At 35.6% G+C, this 11,478-nt stretch overlaps 1 protein-coding gene across 1 annotated transcript; it reads right to left on the bottom strand.

Moving 5' to 3' along the window:
- Positions 1-744: 744 nt before the first annotated feature.
- On the bottom strand, positions 745-10,900 carry LOC127802291 (protein WVD2-like 2). The gene is made up of 7 exons (XM_052338007.1): positions 10,701-10,900; positions 8,575-9,055; positions 7,795-7,868; positions 7,519-7,621; positions 7,357-7,428; positions 7,137-7,247; positions 745-1,291 (listed from the first exon to the last, which is right to left on the bottom strand). The coding sequence occupies exons 2-7, from the start codon at positions 9,049-9,051 to the stop codon at positions 995-997; spliced, it is 1,134 nt and encodes a 377-aa protein (XP_052193967.1). The 5' UTR covers positions 9,052-9,055; positions 10,701-10,900; the 3' UTR covers positions 745-994.
- Between the last annotated feature and the right edge of the window lie 578 nt (positions 10,901-11,478).

Raw genomic sequence — 11,478 nt, 5'->3', positions numbered from 1 at the left:
CCCTTAAAAAATAAATTTCATAAAAAAAATTAAATACCTGTACCATACATATATTTTTTATATAAAAATTATAAATATTTGATTGTTTCTATAAAAAAATATACGTAATAATTACATATTTTATGCGATAAATATGTACAATCAAACACACTCTTAATTTTAACTTTATAATAAATTGATAACATTATTAAGAATAAAATAGAAATTTTACTTGACTCCGTATGTAAATGATTATGTAACAAATTTAAATAGATTATATAAATAACCACCTCACATGAAAATTTCTCAAATATAAAAATTCACGCCCTCACTTGTTATATAATTTGGATAAAAAAAATATAATAAATTTGTTATATATATATATATAGAGAGAGAGAGAGAGAGAGAGAGAGAATCAACACATCATCAAGAAGATTAGCAGGTGAAGACCAAGTGCCATCAAATTACCAAACCTGGGACTTTCCATCAAAACATGCAGTTTGCCCTCAAATCTCTATTGAGATACAGAAACATCCCTACCTCAGTTTCTACTATTTTCTTCACCTGCATATATGACAATCCACTCTCAAAACCCAACCACAATGAGCATGTCCAGTTAAATCTTCGAGATCCTCAATGAACAGGCAACAAAGAGAACACGTCAAGCTTTAATCCCACTAGATAGAGTCTCGACTACAAATGATTTTATCTAGTCAATCATTGCTATTTATGACCACCGCATCTTCTGTAAGGCCAAGAAGGCAATTAAAAAAAGGCTGCAGCATCCATTTGAAAGCAATATATACAAAGATAAGATTGGTCACAACCAATTAGGTCTGCATTATGAGGAGCTCTCTTCTTATACATAATATACATGTAATGATGTGAAGTACAACAAATATACAGTTCAGATATGACATGCACCACTTAAACAAGTCATTCCCAGGGCAAAAAGATGACGAGCTGTTGATCAACAGAGAAGTTCTACAACTTACTCCCATCCAACATAGTAAAACTAGCCATTGACAGTGATGTCTGAAGTCTGCTCAGCCATTTTTGGAGAGCTGGTTTTAGTTGCTTCCTTCTCTGTTCCCGAATGATCCTTAACTTTGCAAGTGGTGTTACCACTCCTTGCACTGACCTGAACCTTATTTTTGATAGGTCTGCCAGTAGAACTACCATCTTTGTGATTGCCAATGCTGTGGCGAATTGCTCTGACGCAAACTCCCTTCTCCTCCGGTGATGCATGGGTTGCATCACCACAGCTCTTTCTCCGTGTCAATTTTGGTGATTTGGCACGAGTTGTTGGAATCTGTCATCAAATTTACGATAGATTAAGTTGTTATTGGACAGTTGAAGCAAGAATATGTATGATTGCACTATCCACTATTGTAGTGCAAATACATGGACAGTGCTGCAATAAAGGATTGACAAACTAAGGAATTAATCAGGGTGATTCAATTTCTCTGATAAAAAATACTGGTTTTGGAGACTAGATGTCTCATTTCAGCTTCAAGAGGCTAGTAAAAGGAGCAACAACAGAGAGATGCTCTTGAAAGATCAGTCACGTGATGATAAGACTACCAATTTTTCTGCTTCCACAGGGGGAGGGGCAACAATGGTGAGATGGCTTTGGGCTTTTGTCTGATATTTCCCTTCCCTGCCATTCATTTGCCAACTGTAGGTCTAAATGAATGACATGAGACGAATAGATGGGGCTCAAAATCTTTATCTAGTTTTACTGTCCAAAGAGTCCACTGTCCCACATCAATAACATGAAGTAACTATTAGAAATATACATAGCTGAAGTAAATATGTTTTCCACACGACAAGCACATGTTGCCCGTCCACACTTGCATAGAAAACAAAATTTAGAGTGTTAGTTCTCACCTTTCTGCTTTCACAAACTAAAAGCAAACCAAACAAGTTGGATCTCTGCTTCCATCAAACTCAAAACCACACTAACGGAAATGTACATGTTGAGTTTGGGTCAGCTCTGCACCCAAGTTGGCAGAACATAAATAAACAAGGCTTGATTCCAATTACCAAACATAGCTGTCAATCCAATATAAGACAGCCTTTAAGTGTGCTATGTACAGCACATACTGACATAGGCACACTTCAGCAAACCATCTCCTATTTAACACTAAACATATTATAACCTAAATTGTATGTAATTATTCATAGAAGAGGGCAAGCCTTGGTGACAATAATGAGGTTGCTTTTTTGTGACTAGCCCTTGACCCTCACAAAGTGAAAGTCTTGTGCACTGGTGATGCCTTTTGGCCCTTTTTATATAATTATTCATAGAAAAGTAGATAACCATTTAGTACTACAAGAAATATACAAGTTTAGTTACTTTAAATTTTACAGCAACCAATTGTAAGTTTCCAAGTTGATGCAAAAAGAGAAGGATAAGGAATTTTAATTGAATTTGTTTATCATGTTTTGGTGGGCCAATTTGATGAATTTAAGATTGAAGTGCTGTATTTGAGAACGAGACTATAAGTAGGTTTACATGCGGCCTTGCTGATCTTAAAATATAGCTAGTCTTTAGAGGTGTTAAAACTCTTGAGCAAGCCTACAACTTGGTCAAAAATTACAAAATGGTCTCTACACCTTAGTATGGAAAGTGTAGGGGACAGCCTTCTATGGACCATACCTCTCCTTCTATCGCTGAATTTGTGCTTGGTCTTCCTCCTTCCAATGCACTTGTGAGAGAGAATAAAGGTACAAGGCAAATGAGTGAAACCCCAAATACTAATTGACAAGTTCAGTACTTCAAAATAAGGGTCCCGGTCCCTTGTCTACCCAACAAAGATCTAATTATTAAGTGAAGAACTAAGGGTGAGAGACATCTAGAGAATAGATCTATGAACCTGATGTAAATGAATTTGGTAATTTAGATAAATAATCGTGATGATGGTGTCTTATGTTGGATTAGAGTCACCATCTCCACTAGTCACCACCTCCACTTGTCTTGGATCATCTGAGCCTATTTGTAACAACTCTTGACACAGGTGCTGTGCATTGTTCCCTGAATTAGCCCAAGGAGACTGATGTTTGTTGTGCTTGTGCCATTTTTCTAACACGTCAAAATCAATGAATAACCTTGAAAGAACATTATAGATATTAGTGTTCACTAATGCAGGCTCACAGTCACCCACCTTGAGATGAAATCATTACCTTATACTGACCCTTATAAATGTGAAATACCAATATTTTATTGCCTATTAAAGTTCTTCACTACAAAGATCATATTTGAAGTAATGTTATTCCTACAGTTTTAGGTCATTACATTTTGCAAAGGCAGGTTGTTTGGTTGGGATGTCACTGCCAACCCCTACCACCAAGACTCGCTAACTTGGGAAAAAAAAAAACAAGGAAAGTAGTTAAACAAAAATAATAGCAAGTCATTAGCCAAAGAAGTTTTGAGTATGAGGCTGTTTGTGGGTCCATTGCTTACCAAGGTGGTTAAGGAAGTGCCTCAGGATTCTTAACTAGTTGTGCCTGAAGAAGCCCAACAGCTACTATAATAATTCCATGATGTTTTCCCAGGATCCCAGATCAGTTATCCCCTTTGTCTGATATTTAACATGTCCTGAGAGCAACCTTCCTAAATTGCCTCATCATAGCATGAAGCCAATGGAGGATACAAACCACCAAAGGCAAGTGGATGAACCTAAAGAATGTGTGGCAATAGCATAGTAATGAATAAATCATGGCAAAATTTCACTTTTTCATCCCTAAACTTGATGACATAGTAGATATAATGATAGATGCCACTACCTTTTCTGAGTTGAATTTGAGGGATATCATTAGAATAAGATTTGACGGGTGATTTTCTCCGAATCTACTTCTAAGCTGCAAACTTGTAGTGGTGATCCTTTTAAAATTTTAATGTGTGTTGGACCAAATGTATATGTTCATTAATATATGTTATGACTTTGGGTTTAGTTCTACATTTAATGTTGACTACGTTTTTGTGTATAAAACTCATTCTGCTCCTCTAGAAGATCCCTTTGTTGACCCATCTTCGAATCCTTTTCCCAAGCCTAACACCCCATTAAATTTCCCTTTAACCTGCACAAAACGATAAAACTAATGCCATTTTAAATGAGCATTGTATTCACCAAGGATGAAGAGGCTCAACTCTTCCTTGTTTGTTGGATGGATGGATCTCCCAACTTTAGACCGCACATGAATTATTAAATAATTGTTGCAACAATTTGATCTAAATTTAGTAGAGTTCTAACAAAGTCATTGAGATCTTCACAAGATGACTTCATTGGTATAGACAATGGGTTTTGACCATAGTTGTCAAAGATGCAAGGCGCATTGGGGCGCAAATTAGGGATTGGGGCCTAGATGCAAGACGCAAGGCGCAAGGTGAAGCGCAAGCCTCAAGCACGAGGCACACATTTATTCAAAATGCTTATAAAATACTTTTACACTATTATTCAATATGTACCTATAAAGAGATAGATGCAAACTCATAAAATCATAAATGACAACTAGGCAACCCTATAATAATAACAAATATTATTTCAGAAAAACAACTAGTTTCTTCTCACTACAAAAGAGATTAGAGGAAAGAAAAAATTATAGCAGAACACATTGCAAAAAAAAATAATTACAGGAAAACAATTAGTTTTTTTTAATTTCTTTTGCAATTAGAGGAAAGAAAAAAAAATTACAATAGAACATACAACACAAAAAGTTAACAGAAAAACAATTAATCTCTTCTAAATTGCAAAAGAAATTAGGAGAGAAAAAAGATCAGTAATTACGCAATGAAAACATTTGTTTCTTAGCAATTAGTTTATTCTAAATTGCAACAGAAATTAGAAGAAAGAAAAAATAAATAGAGCAGAACACATAGCAAAGAACAATTACAACATAAAATTAGTTTATTCTAAATTGCAAAAGAAATTAGAAGAAAGAAAAAAAAATTAAGTAGAATGCAGACATGACTAGTTCTCTAGCAGGTAAACATTGTTGCCAAAGGATCTCGACGAGTGGGAGATCTCGCAGACCTCCATCTTACACCACTAGGTTTGCCTCTCACCGATATACAAGAATACGCAATCAAATCAACAAGAAATAAGATTTAAGATGACAAATGGACAAGAAAAAGGTTGTAATACACTTATATATACAAGGAATGCGCCTCGCGCTAGGCGCGCTATTGACAACTTTGGTTTAGAGCACCACTTAACACAAATATGTGGCTGGTAAAGGCTGAAGGCCATCCAACCAATCAACTCATGATAGGATGATTGAGCATTCAAGTGCATAAAACTTCTTTTTAAGGTCAAGCATTTTTTGCCTTCACAGGGGAGTTGATGCAGTTGAGACAATGTTTTTTTGAAATTTTGTACTTTGAATTTAAATTTATCTTGTTTATGAGATTAGGATAGTTTTTGAATTTTAATTTATTTTGGATAGAGGTGTAAAACAAGCAGGCCCACCCGCTGGTCCAATAAATAAAAATATATGTTATTAAAATTTATGTTTATAAATAAATATGTTAAGGTATATTTTAGCATATTATTTGTAAGTTTTACATTATATTTTGTAAATTATAAGTTTCTATGTACTTTAAAACTTTTTATTAGTCAACATTTGAGACAACAAAAGAATTTGAGATATTATAAACAAAGTTTATGTGATACAATACAAAAATTGTATCACATAAACTTACATATGATTTCGATAAAATAATAAAAAAAAATTCAATGCAACATTTTTGTCATATTATAAACAAAGTATGTTCAATTTACAAAAAAAAATCCAAACAGTGACCGAAGCAGGCTGGCATGGCCCAGTGTGCTGACCCCATTTTACACCTCTAATTTTGGGTATGAGAAGGGTTTTTTATATTTTGTGTTTCAAAAATTTAATAGATTTTGTAGTACGATTATTTTGAAAAAGTTTTAACCATTTTAGGGCTTTTAGCCCATAAAATGTCATAATTGAGTTTGAATAAAAAATTGGTTACTTGATTCTTCTCCTTGTTCCTTCTTGGGTCTCTTCCCCTTCTCTTCTCTTATTTTTCTTTTGCTACTTGGTCCCTCATCATCAATTGCACCTTGCCACCTTTTCCTAACCAAGTTATCAGTGACATGACATTCAAAATGTCAATCAACTTCTAAAAATATCGACAATACAAATCCATGCAAAAGAACAATGTGAAAAAATTTATGTTGGTGCCCTTCCTAACACAACCCCCTCTAGTGAGGAAACGATGAGATATAGAGTTCACGAGATGGCAGTGAACGAAGATAATTGATATGGTTGTGCTTCATCGCATAGTTGGTATTGTGAAACCAACTTGTACAACATGGAAACTCAACAAGCTTGGTCCCTCATTAAATAATTATTTTCAAGAGCACTTCAAAACATAGCTACCATGGTTTATATCTTAACCATTTTCATATAATCTTTACAAAACAAACTCTATCTAGTTAATTTAAACAAAATTAGAAAGGATGTCTGACCACTCAAAAACCAAGGAATAGACAAGTGTCGTTTACTACTCCAAGAGGGGATTTAACAAGAAATGAGTGCATTTTCACAATTCAATGAGTGTACTCGCTTTTTGTTAAGGGGAAATCAACTAAAGGCAGTGAAGAGAGATTCTAGTAGTCTCTCGCCCTACATACTATGTATAGCGAGAATATCTTTTTGTATGTTAAAAACAATCATGCATCATGCACATATCATTGTTAATTGGTTTTCATCACAGCATCCTTAGCACAACCCTCAGAAAACCAAATCTCTATACTCTCTGTTTGTCTATAATTCTATAGTTTGCTTCTCTCTATATATAAGTGCATGCCAACTGTACTGTCATAAGATATACATGCTAATAAGACTTAATAACAAAATGTTGGCACTCACTCCATCAACAATTCCATTTTCTCCCTCTAGAATCAGCATCCTCATCTCAAGGTTCTATGGTATAGCAACCACTCAAAACTAAGAAAACAGTCTGAGGTTAGGTGAAACAGACTGGTACTAAAATTTCCATTTGTTTTTTCCAGTTTGATGTTTGTGTCATCCTATGTTGACCATGGATCCTTTGGACAGATGGATTAACATCTTGGAACCTCAACTTGTTTACCACTCATGAAGAACAAGTCCAAAATGAGTACCTTTTTAAGTTCAGCCTTTGGTGGAGGCCCTTCCTGGTAAAAGCTAGGCACTGGATGTGCTCTGACCACCATGTTCTTCCTAAGCTGCTTTATAGCTGCCTCTTCTTCCTCCTAACAATTAAGAATCGGTGAAAGATGATGAAAGGTGGTAAAGCTATTATGATTAGCAATAGAAACACAAAGGGGTTTGTAAAACAAAACATGCACAAAATGGAAGTACCTTGGTCCTAGCTTCATATTCCATTTTCTCCACCTCCAAAGCCCGGTGTTTTTCCTCCAATTTTGAGTAAAACTAGAAATAGGAAGTTAATCCAAAGAAGAAAATCCAAGCAACAATTTAAAAGCAAAACACTCATTCATTCAAGGCTTGACTAAGAAATACCTCTTTGCGTCTCTCTGCACGTGAAACACATCTAAATACAGGAGCAACAGGGACAGTGGTCCTAAACTTGCCAGTTCGGACACTCCGCACAGAAGCCGCAGTACTATGCTAGGCTAAGGACATTTCCAATCCCAAAATAGAAAACGAATAACAGCAGATTCTTTTTCTCTCTCTCTCTCTCTTTTAACCATAGGAATGACAACAGACACTAAGGAAACTACATATAGAAAAGGCAAAATGCTGAAAGCCTGAAACCTGAACAGTAAGAGAGGATACGAGGAAGTGACTGACCAATTATCTTCCTCATCATGATACTTCTTGTTATCAGGTTGTTGGGGTTTCCTTAATACCTGAGGAGAATTTGGTTGGCATCAGTGAAAAACTATGAAGATAAACAGTATTTTCAAGTCTACAATTCTACCATAAATGGTATCTCAACTCCCAGTTTCCAACAGCACTCTGTCATGGAAATTGCTTCTTTTGCTTAGAGAACTACAAACAAAACTTTACAAGGAGTTCCCAAGAAAATTAAAAAGGGAATATAAATTATTTAAAAAAGATTGTGGTATAAAAGGATGAGGACATAAAGGATTAAAAAGGATGATGATGCATAAAGGACTCAGAAAATGATATATAACACAAACTTTCCTTTTTTGAAATGCACGTTTATTAATTTTTAGAAGTTTCATTCCTTGTCTGACCCATCAAATACCAAAAATTTCCAGTGCTCAAGGCATGTAACTGTGTTGTGTCTAAAAAATCAAACTTGAGATAACTAAGAGAAATAGAACTAGAAATGTGCAGTGATAGAAAACTAGATAGATGCCCCAGAAATATAACCTGGGCACCTAGCTTACTTCCCATGGTTGAACTTAGCTGCTTTGCAAATAAATTGAGTTTCATTGACCACAATAGGAACCTAAATGACTAGATTTGACATGTTAATACATGGGTTTACACAAGGGGAACATGTCTCACAGTTTGCAGTTTATAGTTTAAAGAGGACAAGGGTGATGGTAACATATCACTTAGCACACTGTTACACAATAAACTCACCTGTGATTTCTTTGCTGAATTGGGGGAGTGGAAATTGTTAGGCGTAGTTGAACAATTTGAACCAGCATCGACAGTTTCAGCCCCATCAGGATCAGTTTCAGTTGAAACCTGCTTGTCAGGAGTAAGAGTAGAGAGCTGCATAACAGTGTCATTTGTTTGCACATTCCCATTTCCCTTGACAGGTGAGCCCAATTTCTTGTCACTTGACTTCTGAGCCTCAGGTTTCAATGTTTTCCCTTCAGGCAAACCAGCATCATGGTTGGTACTTTTAACACCTAGTACATCTTGCCTCTCACAACTTTCTTCCGTAATTGAGTCGTCCACTACATGGTCATCCGCCTCATAGTCCTTTGCTTCAGCACTTAAACCCGAAATTTTGGGAGAAACATGAACCACATCATGAGAGACACCATTTGAATTTACCTTCCCAACATGAGGCTTCTTGTCCATGCGGATTCCTGTAACGTCCCTTCCCATTACGCTGCAAAAAAATGGAGAGAGGAAAAAAAAATTAGTGAGAGAGAGAGAGAGAGCATCAGACTGGTTGTCTGTAGAGGAATACATCCAGTATCAAACAAACAACAGTTCACTCAATACAATCAAGCATACGCTGCATAGGTCCAAAGTATCCAAAGAGAGTATATGAATACACCCACAAACCTAAAACCCTATCAAAGATTCAAACAAACAGAAGATTTTCATCTTATGGGAATTATCTTTCGATTCCATAAAAAATTATCAAGTGGCCAGTACTTAGTAAAATGTCAAAGCATAAGAGACAGGTTTGTGCCTAAAGTCAGCCATTTAATGTAAAAATCTCCCAAGTCAAAGCAAGCTCACAGTCTACCCATCCATCCCATGAGCCAAGAAGCAATACCTGGTAGTGGCTAATGAAAACATCTCTCAGTTTAACAAGATACACCGTGACCAACACAAAAGAACATCATTGATTTTTGTTCTGAATATGACCTGAACATCATGACTCTCAATACAGAATCACATAAAAAATGCCAGATCATTTCCTTCCCTGTCCCCCCCACCTTATAATAGCAGCAATATCCACACAACTGCCATTTATGTGTCCAACGCTGAGGTGCACTTGTAAAATTTATCATATCAGAACAACAGACTCTTGATTATGTAGATGGGATTGGCTAAATGAATTATAGCTTATAATATTTAATCAAAGATTCATGATAACAGATCCTATGAGTTTTACACTAGCTATCAGCTAGCTAACACAGCCCTCCTCTTTTATCTTGGCTTAGGACCAACAAAGATAATACTTTAACATAACTTTCCTTTTTTAAACAAGTTGTCACACTAAACTTTTAGCTGCTTTTTTCTTTCTTTTCTGTTACCACAATCATAACATACAGTTAATTCTATAAATAGATTTAGTCGTGGATTTGTCAAAGCCAAAATTCATTTAGTTGTCATGCAGACCTGCAGACCAGTCCTGATAATATATTCACAAATAAAATGATGTACATGGACCACACATAAACGACGTAGGCCAATCATGGTTATTTGGTCACAGAAATTGGGGGAAATTTCAAAATAATATATAAATCAATTACGAGTCGAAGCTAAAGGATTATGCCCCGAAATGAGAACAAAACTAACAAAAAACAGAAAAAAAAAAAAAAAAGGAGTGAAGTGATCAATTTCCCATGCACTCGTTGAAAGACAGAGATCAATTCATAGTAACCTCGCCACGAGGACCAAAAAAGAAAACATAAACATTTGCTAATAGCCTATATACTAGGAATAGAAAGAAGAAATGAAAATGACGAGGAGAACAACCCATCAAAAGATCCCAAAATCAAAGAAGAAAACAAGGAAGCAGAAGAAATGCAACTACAAAACGCGAACCCAGTTCACTGAAGCGCTTTAAAACCCTGCTTAAATCCCTCCAACGGGCCCCGGAATTCACACGAATAAGAGCGAGAGAGCCAAATCAAACCCAGAACTCTACAGCACAAAGAAATCAAACGGACAGAGGCCCAAATCGACGCAGATCGAGCCACATTGCTTTGAGGGTTAAACCAAAACCAAAACCAAAAACAAAAACCAGATCAAGAACAAGAAAGAGAAAGACCCAGAAAAGGGATAAGATTTCTTACGACAGATCAGCTCCGATCTAACAAGATCTCGACTTCCCCTTTGCAGAAGCACCAGGTACCTCGGCCCCCCCTCTCTCTCTCTCTCTCTCTAGTTCTTCTTCCTCTAAAAAACAGGGAATGTTTTTTAAAGGGTTTTCTGATTGTCGATTATAATTTCTTCGTATTTTCTGTGGCGAATTGGGCAACCGTATATTTCGCGCCGCTGTTCGTATACATAGGCATGCCAGCAGACAGCCTTCCTTTTGTTGTCGCAATTTTAATTTTAGATAACGTTTAACTGTTCCTTAAGGCCCCGTTTGGTTGCCGCCTATTTGTTAGCTCTTTCTTTCTTCTTCTTTTTTTTAAACAGTTTCAACTGCATTTCACTCTTAATCTCAATTACACGATCATTCATCACTCACCCATAAAATTATTAAAGCACTAAATAACCAATAATAAGTTAAATAAACAAATTTTAAGATAATCTAAACTTTTAAATTTTTATCATCTTAACTTTTACCACTAAACTAAAGTTAGTTTCATTAATTTTCTTTAACTCAAATCTCGTGTGATCACAAAATTTTATGTTATGTAATTTAAATATTTAATATATTTTTAACATTTTCAAATTTATATGTTATGTGTTTGTCCACGTTCGAAGTTGATCAACCATACTTTGTAGGCCCACAATGAAAAAATGAACACAAATGCAAAGAGAAAAAACAAATAGAAACAATAATAAGCAGTACGTAGATAAATTTTTACGTGATTTTGCTAAAATAATGTCTAATTTATGACT

The sequence above is a fragment of the Diospyros lotus genome, chromosome 5 (assembly GCF_014633365.1).
Source record: "Diospyros lotus cultivar Yz01 chromosome 5, ASM1463336v1, whole genome shotgun sequence".
Classification (NCBI taxonomy): Eukaryota; Viridiplantae; Streptophyta; class Magnoliopsida; order Ericales; family Ebenaceae; genus Diospyros; species Diospyros lotus.
Note: the sequence above shows the minus strand (reverse complement) of the source record. Positions and strands in the feature narration are given on the sequence as shown.

Bases quoted from the DNA above. Each gene is read 5' to 3' on its own strand.
- LOC127802291 (XM_052338007.1), bottom strand. From the start codon at position 9,051: ATGGGAAGGGACGTTACAGGAATCCGCATGGACAAGAAGCCTCATGTT. The intron at 7,869-8,574 runs GTGAGTTTATTG...AATTCTCCTCAG, and splicing joins ATTCAGCAAAGAAATCACAG to GTATTAAGGAAACCCCAACA. The intron at 7,429-7,518 runs GTATTTCTTAGT...TCCTATTTCTAG, and splicing joins GTGCAGAGAGACGCAAAGAG to TTTTACTCAAAATTGGAGGA.